The sequence below is a fragment of the Dipteris shenzhenensis genome, chromosome 16 (genome assembly GCF_047967505.1).
Source record: "Dipteris shenzhenensis isolate YYH24624 ecotype China chromosome 16, Dip_SZ_1.0, whole genome shotgun sequence".
Taxonomy (NCBI): domain Eukaryota; kingdom Viridiplantae; phylum Streptophyta; class Polypodiopsida; order Gleicheniales; family Dipteridaceae; genus Dipteris; species Dipteris shenzhenensis.
In genome coordinates, this window is record NC_141611.1 from 3,694,887 (window position 1) to 3,709,968 (window position 15,082).

At 42.3% G+C, this 15,082-nt stretch overlaps 1 protein-coding gene across 2 annotated transcripts in view; it reads left to right on the forward strand.

Annotated features, from left to right (window-relative positions):
* Positions 1–218: 218 nt before the first annotated feature.
* The window catches only part of LOC147892422 (uncharacterized), a 61,120-nt gene continuing 46,256 nt past the window's right edge, over positions 219–15,082 (forward strand). The window contains exons 1-3 of one of the 2 annotated variants that reach the window (XM_087387605.1): positions 219–339; positions 2,908–2,981; positions 3,081–3,106. In XM_087387605.1, the coding sequence (XP_087243731.1) occupies positions 291–339; positions 2,908–2,981; positions 3,081–3,106 (149 nt within the window). In that variant the 5' untranslated portion in view covers positions 219–290. The remainder of the gene's footprint in view (positions 340–2,907; positions 2,982–3,080; positions 3,107–15,082) is intronic. The other variant, XM_087387606.1, reaches the window with a different exon arrangement.

Consider the following 15,082-nt stretch of genomic DNA (forward strand, 5'->3'; position numbering starts at 1 on the left):
TCAGGATCTGGCGGTAGCAAGGAGGTGGCAGGGCGGGATGGATTGACATGATGAAGGGCTGGGGCATCATCGGCAAGATGAGGAGGAGCGTTCTTGCCGATGAAATCAAGAGCTGCAAACGAAGAGATCGAAGCCGAGATGTACAACAGTTGTAACTGCCTTAACACCACCACGTAGTAAAGCATCAATATCTATATACCACATATAATACATTTTATATCCTTCCCTTTGGCCTTCACGGTACCACTCAACTCGGCAGCTCGCCCTTCACCTCTCAACCTTGGACACTGATGATGATAATCGACTACGCCTACCAACTCGCTCCCTCTCTCCATCTCGGTATTTCCCAATCCCATTTTTCCATAGAACCCCCTCAATCCCATCCTCTTTCGTGTTTTCTTTCAGCTCCCCTCGCAATCACCTGTTGCCTCTTAGTTTTCGTTCCTCCGTGACAACCACCGCCCAAATGCTTGTGTGTAATAGGGACGGCCTGAGTCGTCTTCCGAATCTCCCTCAGATCCACCACACGGAGGTGCGTTTTGCGGAAAGCTTTTGCTAGCTTTGTTTCCGTATCACCGCCTCTGCGGCATTCTTCTGCAACGATGACCGGGAATGCGGGGACACAGTAGCACCTGCCGGCGTGGATATCCGCCAGTGTTGCCAATTACATATGAACAGCGAAGCTCAGAACACAAACGGAATTCCCGCTAGCCTGAATATAAGGTGTGTCAACAGCCCTGTAGCACGTTATAGGCTCTCAGGCTACCAACATGCCTCCTGTTCGGGTAGAATCCTCCCCTTGTGAGGAGTGTCGCAAAACCTGATCTTGCCTAGAAATCCAATTATTTTATCGAATAGCCTGTGGCCATCATCATATCTTGGAGTCACAATGTGTTTAATGTCTGTTGATTTCAAGTCTGGGTCTCTAGGCAGAACTTCCTCGATTGGGATGCAACTCGACTGTATATGCAAGCCTGAAACTTTCGGTCACTCTTAGAATGGTTGTCTGGCTAGGGCAGAGCTGGACCATCTACCCCAAACTCTTTTTGTGAGAGGCTTGGTAGGACCCTAGATGCCATAGAACTAGTTTGGGTTGTTCTCTTGTATGGGAGCTCCTCTCAGATATAGCAAGACCATGATGAGGCCTACCTAGTCTTCTTCAGCATCGGCTCAAGTGGGTCACTCTAGACAAAGTTAGAGAGAGGTACCCCCGGGGGATGACGAGTTCTTAGACTCAGGGGAGTGGTAGATGGTTTAGAGGAGTTGGCTAACTAGGGCAGAGCTGGACTATTGAACCCAAACCCTTTCGGTATGGGCAGGCCTTGTGCGAGGTGCAAGATCCAAGCAAGTGGGTCTACCGTCTAGCCATCTAGGGTAAGACACTCAAATCAGGTGGTAGAGGTGTCCTACTTCTCCTATACTACCCACATTGGTAGACGACTTCAGCTGTACTTTTCGGCTCGGGCCACATGAGGTTCAGCAATAAATGCAAATGCCTCACGCAATAGGGTTTGGGCCGGCCTTGGGACTAGCCTCCACCCAATGAATTTCCTATTTCTTCTGGCTGTTAGCTCATGGAGGTGTACCCATAAGACCATGCTTGGCATACATAAGGATGGATGGGCCTATCATTGTTGTGATGTCGGGGACCTGGAGATGGGCTCACTGCCCGTGGAGTTATCCAACGGTTCAATGGATTTGGTAGTGATTGCTTAGGATGGTGGTCAAGATGCGATGTACTTGATGTGACATCACTAAGGGCATGGTGGCTTTGATTGATAGAGGGACGTCATGCTTTTCTTGTCAAGATGGTTTCTTCAGCCTACACAATAGGTGAATTGAATGTCACGTGGGAGGCCCCCCTCCCCCCCGACACACACACACACCACATGTTGGGGAGGTGGCACATGTGGCTCAAGCCACATGTTGGGGGGGGGGGGCGCACATGTGGCTCAAGTCACATGTTTTTTTTGGGGGGGGGGGGGGGGGGGTGGGTGGGTGCAACATGTGGCTCAAGCCACATGGGGGACAGGGGGGCACATGTGACTCGCACCACATGTTAGGGGTGGGGGGGGGGGGGGGTGAGCTTCATGTTGGGGGAGGGGGGGGGCACAAGCCATAGGTTGGGGCGGGGGGAAGATCTGGCTCACGCGCACACACACACACACTCTCTCTGTCTCTGTGCCAACTCCCCCGTCCCTCACCTTTCCTCTCCCCACTGTCATTGGATGCAAAAGCGAATTGAATGCAAAGAGAACGCCAAGTCTTGGAAGAGGAGAAACCTATGCACTACATCGTGCTAGTCAAGGATACAACTATGCATATAACCCAATAGAGGGTCAAATTATGCTCAAGGAGTATCCCCATCAAGTTACTGATAAAATTAAATCTAGACAGGTCCATGACAATTAGAGCTGTTGTCGAAAGAGGTAATTCAATAAGAAACCTGGCAAGTACAAACATTGCGAGATGTCTGGATATAATTGTTGAAAAAGGCATACACCTGCAAGAAAACAAGGGACAATTAAAAACTACATGCGAACATGATGATTAGTAAGTTGTGATCAATAGAATTATTATAACAATGTGCAATCCAGGGTCGTATAGAGAATACAAAATTTTACTCTTCATTTATCATACAGATGTACAGGTGCATGTCTCTTGTCTTTGTGTGTGTTTTGCAGTGTGCATGTGTTTCTGCCTATGCCCTATGCAGTTCATCTCAGCCTTCTCAGCTTGCGACTTCAGCATTCAAATTTCCATCACAGGAGCATCAGTTTTATGATTTTATGGTTATGGTAATTAGAACATTGGTGTACAGTTGCATGTAAAGATCTTCAGACTAGAGAGAGCCAAATGAGTTTGATGACATTTGAAAGTATGCCTTTTGAAATATGGTGTGTGCAGATGAATCGACTCCTTACATCTGGAGACAAGGAGAATGTATTGTAACATGGAAAAAAGCTTTTGCAAAGGTAGTGGTAGGTTCTCAAATTATAGCACCCACTTGAAAACATAAATTTATTATGCTAGCCAGAGTGATTTTAGATTGTATGACACTCGTTTTCCTTTTTTTTCAGAAATCGCAGGCATTGAAGCTGAGAAGGTGACTTATTATACTGCATTTGATCTGCACTATCATTTTGTCTTGATGTTTAGCTTCTCCGTAATTACTCAAAGAATATGTAACATTCAGCTCACCTGCAATTGTCTAGAAGATAAAATAACAGGTCCTTGCGTCAACTTTTTATCATAAACAGTATACAGGCTATTTTAATGGGGATTTTTGTTATCTTTAAAGGGCACGAAATGGAAGTGTACAAGCAGATTTTGTGTGGCTCTGTATTAGTAAAAATATACCGGACATTGAGGTAAATGTAACAAATTGGAATGATTGTATGAGGATGCCCCTTGACGATTCCATATGAGCTCAAAATCTTTTAATGTGGGAGGAAACATGCCAGTTTCTGGAATTTTGGGGCATTTACATTCTATTTGTTTCATGGATTTCCTGGTCTCTGTTCCTTTGACGTACCTGGAGGAGTATGAATTCTGGGAGGAAATGAGTTGAGTTTGATAGAACCTTTCATTGCATATTTCCAAGCAGAGGTCACCACTTCAAAATGATCATACCCACAAATATCTGATGGGTATGATACTTTCCCATAATGCGTCAAAGTCTTCTACTTCAAATCCTTCTTCAAAAAAGGCTTCCGACAAAGGTTGCAAAGTTTTTCTTAGGTTGTCTTGCATGTGTGTGTCAGTTTGCATGTGTCAGAACTCTTCAGCGGCATGTAAATCTTCAACCTCTTCGAATCATAGGGTTACCTCCCCACTTGCAAGCCCGTACATGAGAAGGGCATGGGGGAGGTTGACATGCAGCAGGGGATGGGAAAGAGAGGGCTGGAATGAAGCTGCCATGTGGGTAGCAAACTGGCTGCCACATGGGCAGGAGAGAACAGTCCCTGGATTGATTTGTGGGCAGCCCAGTGTCCACCCTGGTCAGGAATTAGGCTGACAGTAAGCCCACATATAGGGCTAGCATAAGGGCTTGTATCAGCCCATTTATGAGTCCATACAGTGGGTCAATGGGCTGGGGAAGGACCAGCACATATGAGCAGCCAACGAAGGGGAATGGGCCATTTATAGGCTTGAGTTGCTGGCTTCATACTGCTGCAGTGCAGCCTCAAAATACCTTCAAAGATCAAACCAGTTGAGTACTTGGAGCTGTAGTATATCGATCCATAAGCTGGGCAAGAGTATCTGTCATGAAGACTAATAAAATTATTGACAGTATTATGAGCAATGTCTTGGTAGTTAGTGCTGGTGTAGATGATGGAAGTGACATTCAATAGGTTGATTAGATTCAGACAGTGTGGTATTAAATGAGGTCGCAGCAAGCAGTCTGATGGTGGAGAGCAGCAGCCTTGGCGATGGCCAGAAGTGGCTTCATTAGTGCAAGAGCATTATGTACAGACATTTCTCTTGTGGTGATGAGAGCTCCTTTCAGTTCCCTGCAACTTAGTTGACAGGATGCTGCCCATATTCAGAATGCAGATTGGATGGAGTCAAATTGGTCTGCATGTATTAGAATCTAGCAGTGCCTTGCCAGTACTCTGGTACTTGATGCATGTGAGAAGGTGAATGTAAAGGAGGGACAAATAGTCTATCAAGGTCAAAAGATTACCATCACTAAAAGCATGATTGAAAATGTGCCAGTTAATGGGAAAAGGAGTGCCAGCTACAGCTGAGAAGCCCACATTGGAATTTCTGAGTACCTGTGGGATTTGCAGCATGAAAGGATCTCTGAGCACTTGTTGTGAAGCACTCTTTATTGGCCTCAACGTGGAAGCCAAAGAGATTTCACTTTCTTGTTTCTATTGAATGACCTCATAGCAGACCATGGACTGGTCACTGAGGTGGAAGTGAAAGATGATGAAATAGGCTGTTCTTTTATCAAGCTCACCCTCTGCACATACGGAGGCTAAGAGGAGCCTAAGGCTTGCCAAAGATTTGAGCTTTAATGAGATTGGCATTGCTATTTGATGAACAACCTGTTGCACTGCTTCAAATCTGAGGTTTGACATGGTCTGTCATGAGCCAAGAATATAGCGATAATCCCCACCCTTGACCAAGCCAACTGGTCCCGCAGGATTTAAAGCACCCAGGTCATCAGAATTACATGGACATACACGTGACTGCCTTCATCCAATAGTGATCATGTGAGGGAGGACAGATGTGATCATGATGTGTGTATGTGTGTGGGGTGTGTGTGTGTGTGTGTGTGGTGTGTGTGAGGCGTATAGTGTGTGTGTGTGTGAGCGTGTGTGGTGTGTGTGTGTGCATCAGCCAGGTCTGAGTGCTTGCTGATCAGCGTCGTCCGAGATCGTTTGGCGCCTGCCTTTTTGTCCGTACCTCCGTACGGCCGTCGTACGGTTCCCGTACGGCTTTTGCGTCAGGCTACCTTACCATCGCGGCTCCATTCAACCCTGCACGACAGTTCTTACCTGCAGTCTTCCTTCCCAAAGTTCGTACAGTCCGTCCGTACTGTTCCCGTACAGTCGTCAAATTTTCCCGTCCGTACTGTCCTCGTACTAGTTCCCGTACAGTCGTTAAATCTTCCGTACAGACTGTCTGTTGTCCCGTACAGCCTGTCAGCAGTCCCGTACAGTTTGTCAGTTCCTTTCCTGCAACCTCTCAATCTGTCCGTACAGTTCTGTCAGTTTCTTCGTGCGTCCGTACAGTGCTTCAGTCCAGCGTCCGTACAGCCTGCCAGCCCTTCTTTGTGCCCTTTCCGAATTTCTATATTTGATATCTGTTGAATCCCTTAGCCTCCATGGCAGAAGCAAACAAGTACTATGTCGAGAGCCCTCTCTCCTGAACCCAAAAGACAATCAAGGGACACCTCTTCCCCCATAGCTCCTTCTGAAGATGCTTCCTATGTGTTTGATATGCTGAATGATGATTTTCAACAAAGTAGAAGGGAATGGATTCAACCTGCTCCAGAACTCACTTACAAAATGAAGCTGCCATCTCTTGTGCATCCTTTGAAGAAGCTCTCTCAAACTGCAGTTATCATCTTTTTCCCAGGAAAAATTCCCTGTGCTAATGATGTGGGACAATGGGTGAATTCTCTCCTAGGTGGATGCTATGTAGAAGGAGTCTATTTTGCCTCTCGAGGATTTTATGAAGTTCATCTTTTGGATGCTTTGACAAAGCAAAAGATGTTGGAAATGTCTCCTTTATTTTTTGGTCGCCAGATGGTGCATATCATGCCCTGGTCCCCTAATAAGGACTATCAGAACCTCATCAAGCATCATTGCCTTGTATGGGTTGAAGTGGTTGATTTTCCAGATTATATGAGAACAGAGCTTCCAGGTTTAGCTATGACATTGGGACAAGTGATCTGTCCCCCTCGTCCCACAGGTAATAAAAATCGTTTTTGCATCTTATGGGATACTGATAGACCCACCCCCTCCTCTATTGCAGTTGAGATTGAGGGTGTTAATTTGGGAAAGAAATATTTCACTTTAAAATGGGGCATTTTTGCTGGAGCTTGTTTTTCTTGCCACAAGTTAGGGCACCTTGCTTCGGAGTGTCCCTCTATCCTTCATCCACCTCCTCCAGCAGCTATTCCTCTGCCATCTAATAAAGGAGGTCAGAAGACATATGTGGAAAAGATTGAAGCTAAAGGAGCAAAGCCTTCAGTTCATACAGGGAGCCAGGCCAATTCAGCTCAAAATAAGGATAAAGGAAAAAGCAAGTTAGGGGAAAATAATTCATCTTCTCATGAGGGATGGCAGACTGCAAAGAAGACGGTGCCTCTCAAACAAAGACCTCTCCAATCTCGTAATTGGGATGCCTCTGCTCCTTCTCCAGGACAATCTTCTACCTCTTCAAGCAACCCCATTTCAAAGGCATGGGTTAATGCAGTCAAGAAGGGTCTTCCCCTTTGTGAAGAAGACGATATTATCAGGGAATTGGATGCTGAGGGTCAGCAAGACCCTGTGGCAATGGCAGAGGCTTGAGGCCTCCCGTTCTTTTGGAGGACCGATCATCTCTTGTATATACGTGCTTCTCTTAAATGTTTTTCCTATAATATACAGGGCCTCTGCAACCAGAATAAATGGAGGCTTCTTTGGCATTATATAAATACAACTCATCCGTATGTTGTGTGTCTGCAAGAGCATAATCATCATTTTTTTGCTGGCCAGCATGGGTTTTTTTTTGGATATGATATATTTTATTCAGGATCTGAACAATTCTCTGGGCTGTGCATTTTAGCCAGACATGATTTGCAACCCTGGATAGCATATAATGATCTTGGTGGACGATGGATGATTATCCAATGTATGATGAATGGAGAGATTTTTGAAATAGGATCTTTGTATGCCTCTCAAAATTCAGCTTCCAGAGCTCAAATGTGGAACTCCATAAGGCAATATCCTTGGTTCTCTAATGCTCTACTTTGTGGTGATTTCAACAATTCTCCTCACTGGAAGGACAATACCACTCATAAATCCCATATGCTGCCCTCTGAAATCCAGCAATGGGAACATATGACATCATCACTTCAATTTGCAGATTTATGGACAGCAACTCACCCTTCAGTTATGGGATTTACATATCATCATAATGCTTTTACGGAATATTGGGCCCGGCTTGATAGATATTATCTCATTCATGCTCAGCAATATGATGAATATACATGTCAGATGTGGATTGATTATTCACAACAATTATCTGATCACACCCCACTTTGGCTCACCCTTTCTTTTGGTATCCCTCTGGATGACTTGCAGCTCTCTTCAGTCAGAAATTTACAGGTCAATCAATTATATCTTTCTCATGAAAAATTTCAGCATATGATCAGACTGGCTTGCAGGCCATTGCTATCCCATGCTCAGGAGGATCTGGACTTTGCTTGGACCTCTTTCATACATCGTATTCAAAATGTCATTAAGGAATATGGAAGATGGTACATGGCAGAAACCAGACAGCATATCCAGTGGGCAAAATCATACAAGCAGTATTTGGTACAGATTAGTCATCAAAGATCTCTATCTGCTTCTGAGCAGCATTTATTGTCTTGTGCTTCTTCCATAATTGATGCCAATGATAAACGCAAGCTGTCCAAATGGCAGATCAGGGCCAGAGTTAAACCTATGCTAGATAAGGGCTGTTCCTCTAAATCTTTTTTTCGGAACTTACATGCACATAGACAAAGCCAATCTATCATGAGGGTCAGGAAAACAGATTGTCTTTGGACCTAGTCTCTCTCTCAGCTAGAAAAACAATGTTTGGATCATTTTCAGCTTCTTTTTTCTCAGCCATCTTCTTCTACACCTCAGGTTGCATTGGCTCGTAACAGATTTACTGAGCTTGTTTCTCCTATTGTCTCCTTGCAAAAAGCCTCAATGCTGGAAATGTCTTTTTCAGATGATGAATTGGATGAAGCCCTTAAGCATTTGGATAAACATAAATCCCCTGGCTGGGATGGTCTGACGGTTGAATTTTTTGAAGCCTTTTGGCCTGAATTGAAGGGTCTAATTTTGCAGTTTATTAATGTAGCCTGGCCGCATCAACATCTTCCCTTAGCTTGGAAGCATGGTCTGGTTAAGCTTGTGCCCAAAAAACCTCTATGTGAGACTATGGATGACTGGAGGCCCATCACTTTGATGCCGGTCATATACAAACTGATTGCCAAAATGTTGGTACACCGGATAAAGGATATCCTTTATGATGGACTTCATCCCAGGCAATATGGTTTTGTTCCAAAATGGCACATACATGACAATATCTCTAACACTCTCATCGCAATGGAATATGCAAAATATTCAGATCAAGATGTGTTGGTCATGCAGGTGGATGTGGCGAAGGCATTTGATACAGTAGTACAGTGGGATTATGTCTCTCAAATCATGTTAAAACTTGGTTTTGGGCCAAAGCTAGTTAATGTCATATATTGGCTTTACTCAAATTCCACTGCATAATGCTTTATAGGGAATCATTTGTCTGAGTCTTGGACTCTCGAACGTTCAGTTCGACAGGGATGCCCTCTCAGTGCTTTGCTTTATGCCATCGCTTCACATCTTTTGCTTCTTTATATGGATCACATGGTTGATACTGGACAGCTAGAGGGGCTTCAGATTTCTGGTTCACGACCCTTCATTGCACAGGCCTATGCAGATGATTCATTCTTCATGCCAAAGAACAGTCCATTGGAGATTCGCCTCTTGATGGATACCCTTTCAGATTTTGGGTTGGCGGCTGGTCTTAAAATTAATTTTCAGAAATCAAAACTCTTGCCTCTCAAGCATTGTGACTGGCATGCTATCCTGTGGCCAGGCCAGATTATTCATCCGGAAAACATAGTAAGACATTTGGGCTATCCTATTGGCTGGAAAATCAGCAATAAGAAACAAATGTCATGGGTGTCAAACAAAATTCAGGACAAATTGGAATATTGGAAGATATCCACTTGGCCTCTGCATGTACGGCTTCGAATTGTCCAGTCTATTGTTCTAGCTTATGTCCAGTTCTACCTTCCTCTATTACATTGGTCATCTCGAGATCTCACATCTTTTATGTCTCAAGCCATGGAGATTTTTTGGAAAACTAAGCATCATAAAAAAGCTTTACGGTTGCTCAAAATGGACTTGCTTTGCTCACCAAGAATGCATGGTGGTTTGAATATAATAAACATCAAATATCATGTGTTGGCAAGAAAGATCACTATGCTCAAGACATTTTTTCAACAAGAGCAGCCTTGGTCTATCATGTTGGCAATTTTGTGTGGTCAGATGAGCACAAAGGCTTATGGACATTGGCTAGTTGATCCATCGGAAGTAGTACTTGGAAAATTTCAAGGTAAAATCCCTGGTTGTCCATTTTCTAATTCCTTGATTCAGGACTGGAAGCAAGTACTCTCTCACATCAAATGGTCTCCTCATCCTGCTTCTATAGCTTCTTCACTCAAATTGGAAAGTATTCATTGGAGTGCTGTGTTTTCCTCTCCCCTTGCTGTTCAACAACCCATCAGAGCTTACAATCTTATGAAATTGGGTATCCGATTCATTGATGACGTGGTAGATATGCAAGGAAATATTCTCACTTTTCCAGTAGCATGTCAACAATACAATCTGGGGATGCATCATAGACCTATTTGGAAAGCTATTGCTGATCTCCTACTCCCTCTGGTTCCGATTCTGACATTGAATGTCAGAGACAGGCTTCAAGATTGGCACCTTCAGTCTTCAAGTCCAAGCATATCCTCAAGGCCTTTGCAGTTATTGACTTCTATACAGGCTTATCGATTGATATTACCTCCTCCCTGGATTGCCCATCATGCTAATTCTCTATGGCATCTGGACAAATCATTAGCCTGGTGGAAAAAAAAATTACAATTGATATGGAAGTTGAAAATGCCATTGAAGCAACGACTCTTTCTATGGAGATGTATTGTTGGTTATTCTTCCAGTGGGAGTGAAATTGGCTCAAAGACGGATAGCTTCACCTCTTTGTCCAAAATGTCACCTTACATCTGAGAGTATTCCGCATTTATTGTGGTTTTGTTTATATTCCAGAGACCTTCTAGACAGAATCTCCTATTTCTTATCTCTCAGATTTCCAGCACACAGGTTCTACAGGTTTTTCTGGATGTATGGCAAACTATCAGCTTCTTTGTCACAGTATTCTCTCTTCTTCCACTGGATCAGATACTGGGCCTTATGGACCCTCTGGCTGCAGCGCAATCAAGCATTTCTGAATTCTCCCCTTTAGCATCCTTATGAGTTCTTCAGAGCCTCATTACGGTAGTCTTTATACGATGCCTTACATGAGGAAGATTTGGATGTTTCTTGTATTCAACTTTTCTTTTACTGCTTCGGATGGATAGGGCTTTAGCTCTCTTTTGAGCACTGCCCGGATGTAAATGAATGTTTCATAATATAAGTATCTTGGTTTCACAAAAAAAAAGAGAGAGGACAGATGGGTGCAGTGGGCAATCAGTTATGCACACTCATTAGTTTTCCCCTTTTGCTTCTAGCACAGACGAGTGACACTTCCTCTTTGATGTGATGATGTTTGGTTGGCACCAATTTGGCTTGGTCCAATGGGACGAGTACACATTGTTAATCTTTGTAGGAGGCTCACTTAAGGTAGGTTTTGATAGTATTCCTACAGACCTGGATGGGTTTGTCTCTTGACTACCTTGAGGTTGATGGGTAATAGGTTGTTTTTGGACCTGCAGGATTGCGGATCATGGATGCAACTGCTAGACAGTTAAGTGTAGATATATGACTTGTGAGCATGTGGCCTAGAGAAGTGCTACTGATTCCTCCCTCAAAAGATTGAGAGCATATTCTTCTTTATTAAACATTTGTACCATAGTAAGTTGCAATGTGCACGGCATCCATGATTGAGGTAGGTAGCATTCAAAGAGGCTGATTCTCATCTAGAAGCTTTTCAGTGATCTTGAAGGTAGGGGGGTGGTAGATATAATGATGCCCTAGGGCCACATGCTTTTGTTGGCAAAGATGTAAAGAAGAGAGAGTCTCCTTTTCGACAGAGCTGACTCCATCTGGTTTGCAATAGCTGGCCGCAGTGTCTGTGTATTTGTCGTGAGCGACTTTGACCCATGAGATCTTCGACCATGGCGAACTCATCGTAGGTAGAGCAATCCGGGTTAGAGTAGAAGGCTATGCTGGCTTATTCTTTTTAAGAAGGATGCTTTTTAGAGGCTGTTATCGATTCTTCTCTTGGATGTAGACTCATGTATTGTGGGTGAGGATTTCAGCCATCTTAAGTCTGACAACGTTCTCCATAGTCCCACACAGAGTCACAAGAAACGTTTCTAGAGTTTTGCCTAGAAACACCATTCAGGTGCTTCTTCTAGAACCATTTCATCTGGGGAAAATTGAAAGCTATTAGAGATGCTTGAAAAAAACATGTTAGTTAAAAAAACAATAATATAAATATGAATATACAAATATATACTCTATGATTTTGCAGTATATAGCCTATATAGTTAGATATTACATGATACATCTCTCTCTCCCTCTCTCTCTCTATATACATATATACATATATACACATATACATATATACATACATATGTATACATATATGCATACATATATACATATATACATACATATATACATATGTATGTATATATGTATATATATGTATATACATATATATACATATATACATACATATGTATATATGTATGTATATATGTATATATGTATGCATATATGTATACATATGTATATGTATATGTATATATGTGTGTATGTATGTATATATATATATACACATATATGTATACACACACACTTTTTTTTTTTTTTTGTAAAACCAAGATACTTATATTATAAAACATTCATTTACATCCAAGCCGTGCTCAAAATAGAGCTACAGCCCTATCCATCAGAAACAGTAAAAGAAAAGTTGAATACAAGAAACATCCAAATCTTCCTCATGTAAGGCATCATATAAAGACTGCCTTAATGAGGCTCTGAAAAACTCATAAGGATGCTGAAGAGGAGAATTCAGATATGCTTGGATGCGCTGCAGCCAGAGGGTCCATAAGGCCCAGTATCTGATCCAGTGGAAGAAGAGAGAATACTGTGATAAAGAAGCTGATAGTTTGCCATACATCCAGAAGAACCTGTAGAACCGGTGTGCTGGAAATCTGAGAGATAAAAAATAGGAGATTCTATCTAGAAGGTCTCTGGAATATGAACAAAACCACAATAAATGCGGAATACTCTCCGATGCAAGGTGACATCTTGGACAGAGAGGTGAAGCTATTCGTCGTTTAGCCAATTTCACTCCCACTGGAAGAATACCAACAATACATCTCCATAGGAATAGTCTTTGCTTCAATGGCATTTTCAACTTCCATATCATTTGCAATCTTCCTTTCCACCAGGCTAATGATTTGTTCAGATGCCATAAAGAATTAGCATGATGGGCAATCCAAGGAGGAGGTAATATTAATCTATAAGCCTGTATAGATGTCAATGACTGCAAAGGCTTAGAAGAAATGCTTGGACTTGAAGACTGAAGGTGCCAATCTTGAAGCCTGTCACTGTCATTCAATGTCGGAATCGGAACCAGAGGAAGTAGGAGATCAGCAATAGCTTTCCAAATAGGTCTATGATGCATTGCAAGGTTGTATTGTCTACATGCTGCTGGAAAAGGGAGAATATTTCCTTGCATATCTACAACGTCATCAATGAAACGGATACCCATTTTCATAAGATTGTAAGCTCTGATGGGTTGTTGAACAGCAAGGGGAGAGGAAAACACAGCACTCCAATGAATACTCTCCAATCTGAGTGAAGATGCTAGAGAAGCAGGATGAGGAGACCATTTGATGTGAGAGAGTACTTGCTTCCAATCCTGAATCAAGGAATTAGAAAATGGACAACCAGGGATTTTACCTTGAAATTTTCCAAGTACTACTTCCGATGGATCTACTATCCAATGTCCATAAGCATGTGTGCGCATCTGACCACACAAAATTGCTAACATAATAGACCAAGGCTGCTCTTGTTGAAAGAATGTTTTGAGCATAGTGATCTTTCTTGCCAACACATGATATTTGATGTTTATTATATTCAAATCACCATGCATTCTGGGTGAGCAAAGCAAGTCCATTTTGAGCAACCGTAAAGCTTTTTTATGAAGCTTGGTTTTCCAAAAAATCTCCATGGCTTGAGACATAAAAGATGAGAGATCTCGAGATGACCAATGTAATAGAGGAAGGTAGAACTGGACCTAAGCTAGAACAATAGACTGGACAATTCGAAGCCGTACATGCAGAGGCCATGTGGAAATCTTCCAATATTGTAATTTGTCCTGAATTTTGTTGAACACCCACGACATTTGTTGCTTATTACTGATTTTCCAGCCAATAGGATAACCCAAATGTCTTACTATATTTTCCGGTTGAATAATCTGGCCTGGCCACAGAATAGCATGCCAATCACAAAGCTTGAGAGGCAAGAGTTTTGATTTCTGAAAATTAATTTTAAGACCAGCTGCCAACCCAAAATCTGAAAGGGTATCCATTAAGAGGCGAATCTCCAATGGACTGTTCTTTAGCATGAAGAAAGAATCATCTGCATAGGCCTGCGCTATGAAGGGTCGTGAACCAGAAATCTGAAGCCCCTCTAGCTGTCCAGTATCAACCATGTGGTCCATATAAAGAAGCAAAGGATGTGAAGCGATGGCATAAAGCAAGGCACTGAGAGGACATCCTTGTCGAACCGAACGCTCGAGAGTCCAAGACTCAGACAAATGTTTCCCTATAAAGCATTGTGCAGTAGAATTTGAATAAAGCCAATATATGACATTAGATAGCTTTGGCCCAAAACCAAGTTTTTGCATGATTTGAGAGACATAATCCCACTGTACTGTATCAAACGCCTTCGCCACATCTACCTGCATGACCAACACATCTTGATCTGAATATTTAGCATATTCCATTGCAATAAGAGTGTTAGTGATATTGTCATGTATGTGCCGGTCTTGGAACAAAACCATATTGCCTGGGATGAAGTCCATCATGAAGGATATCCTTTATCTGATGTACCAACATTTTGGCGATCAGTTTGTATATCACCGGCATCAAAGTGATTGGTCTCCAGTCATCCATAGTCTCACATACACACACACACACACACACATACACACACACATATATACATATATATATGTATATAGATATATACATATATATATGTATACATATGTATATGTATATATGTATGTATATATGTGTATGTATGTATATATGTATGTATATATGTATATGTGTGTGTGTATGTGTATATGTGTATATGTATGTATATATGTATACATATGTATATATATATGTATGTATATATGTATATGTGTATATGTATGTATATATGTATACATATGTATATGTATATATGTATGTATATATGTGTATATGTATGTATATATGTATGTATGTGTGTGTGTGTGCGTGTGTGTGTGTGAGAGAGGGAACTGTCAGATGCGATCAAATCATGTGGCAGATGGAAATCCCTAGGATGAGATG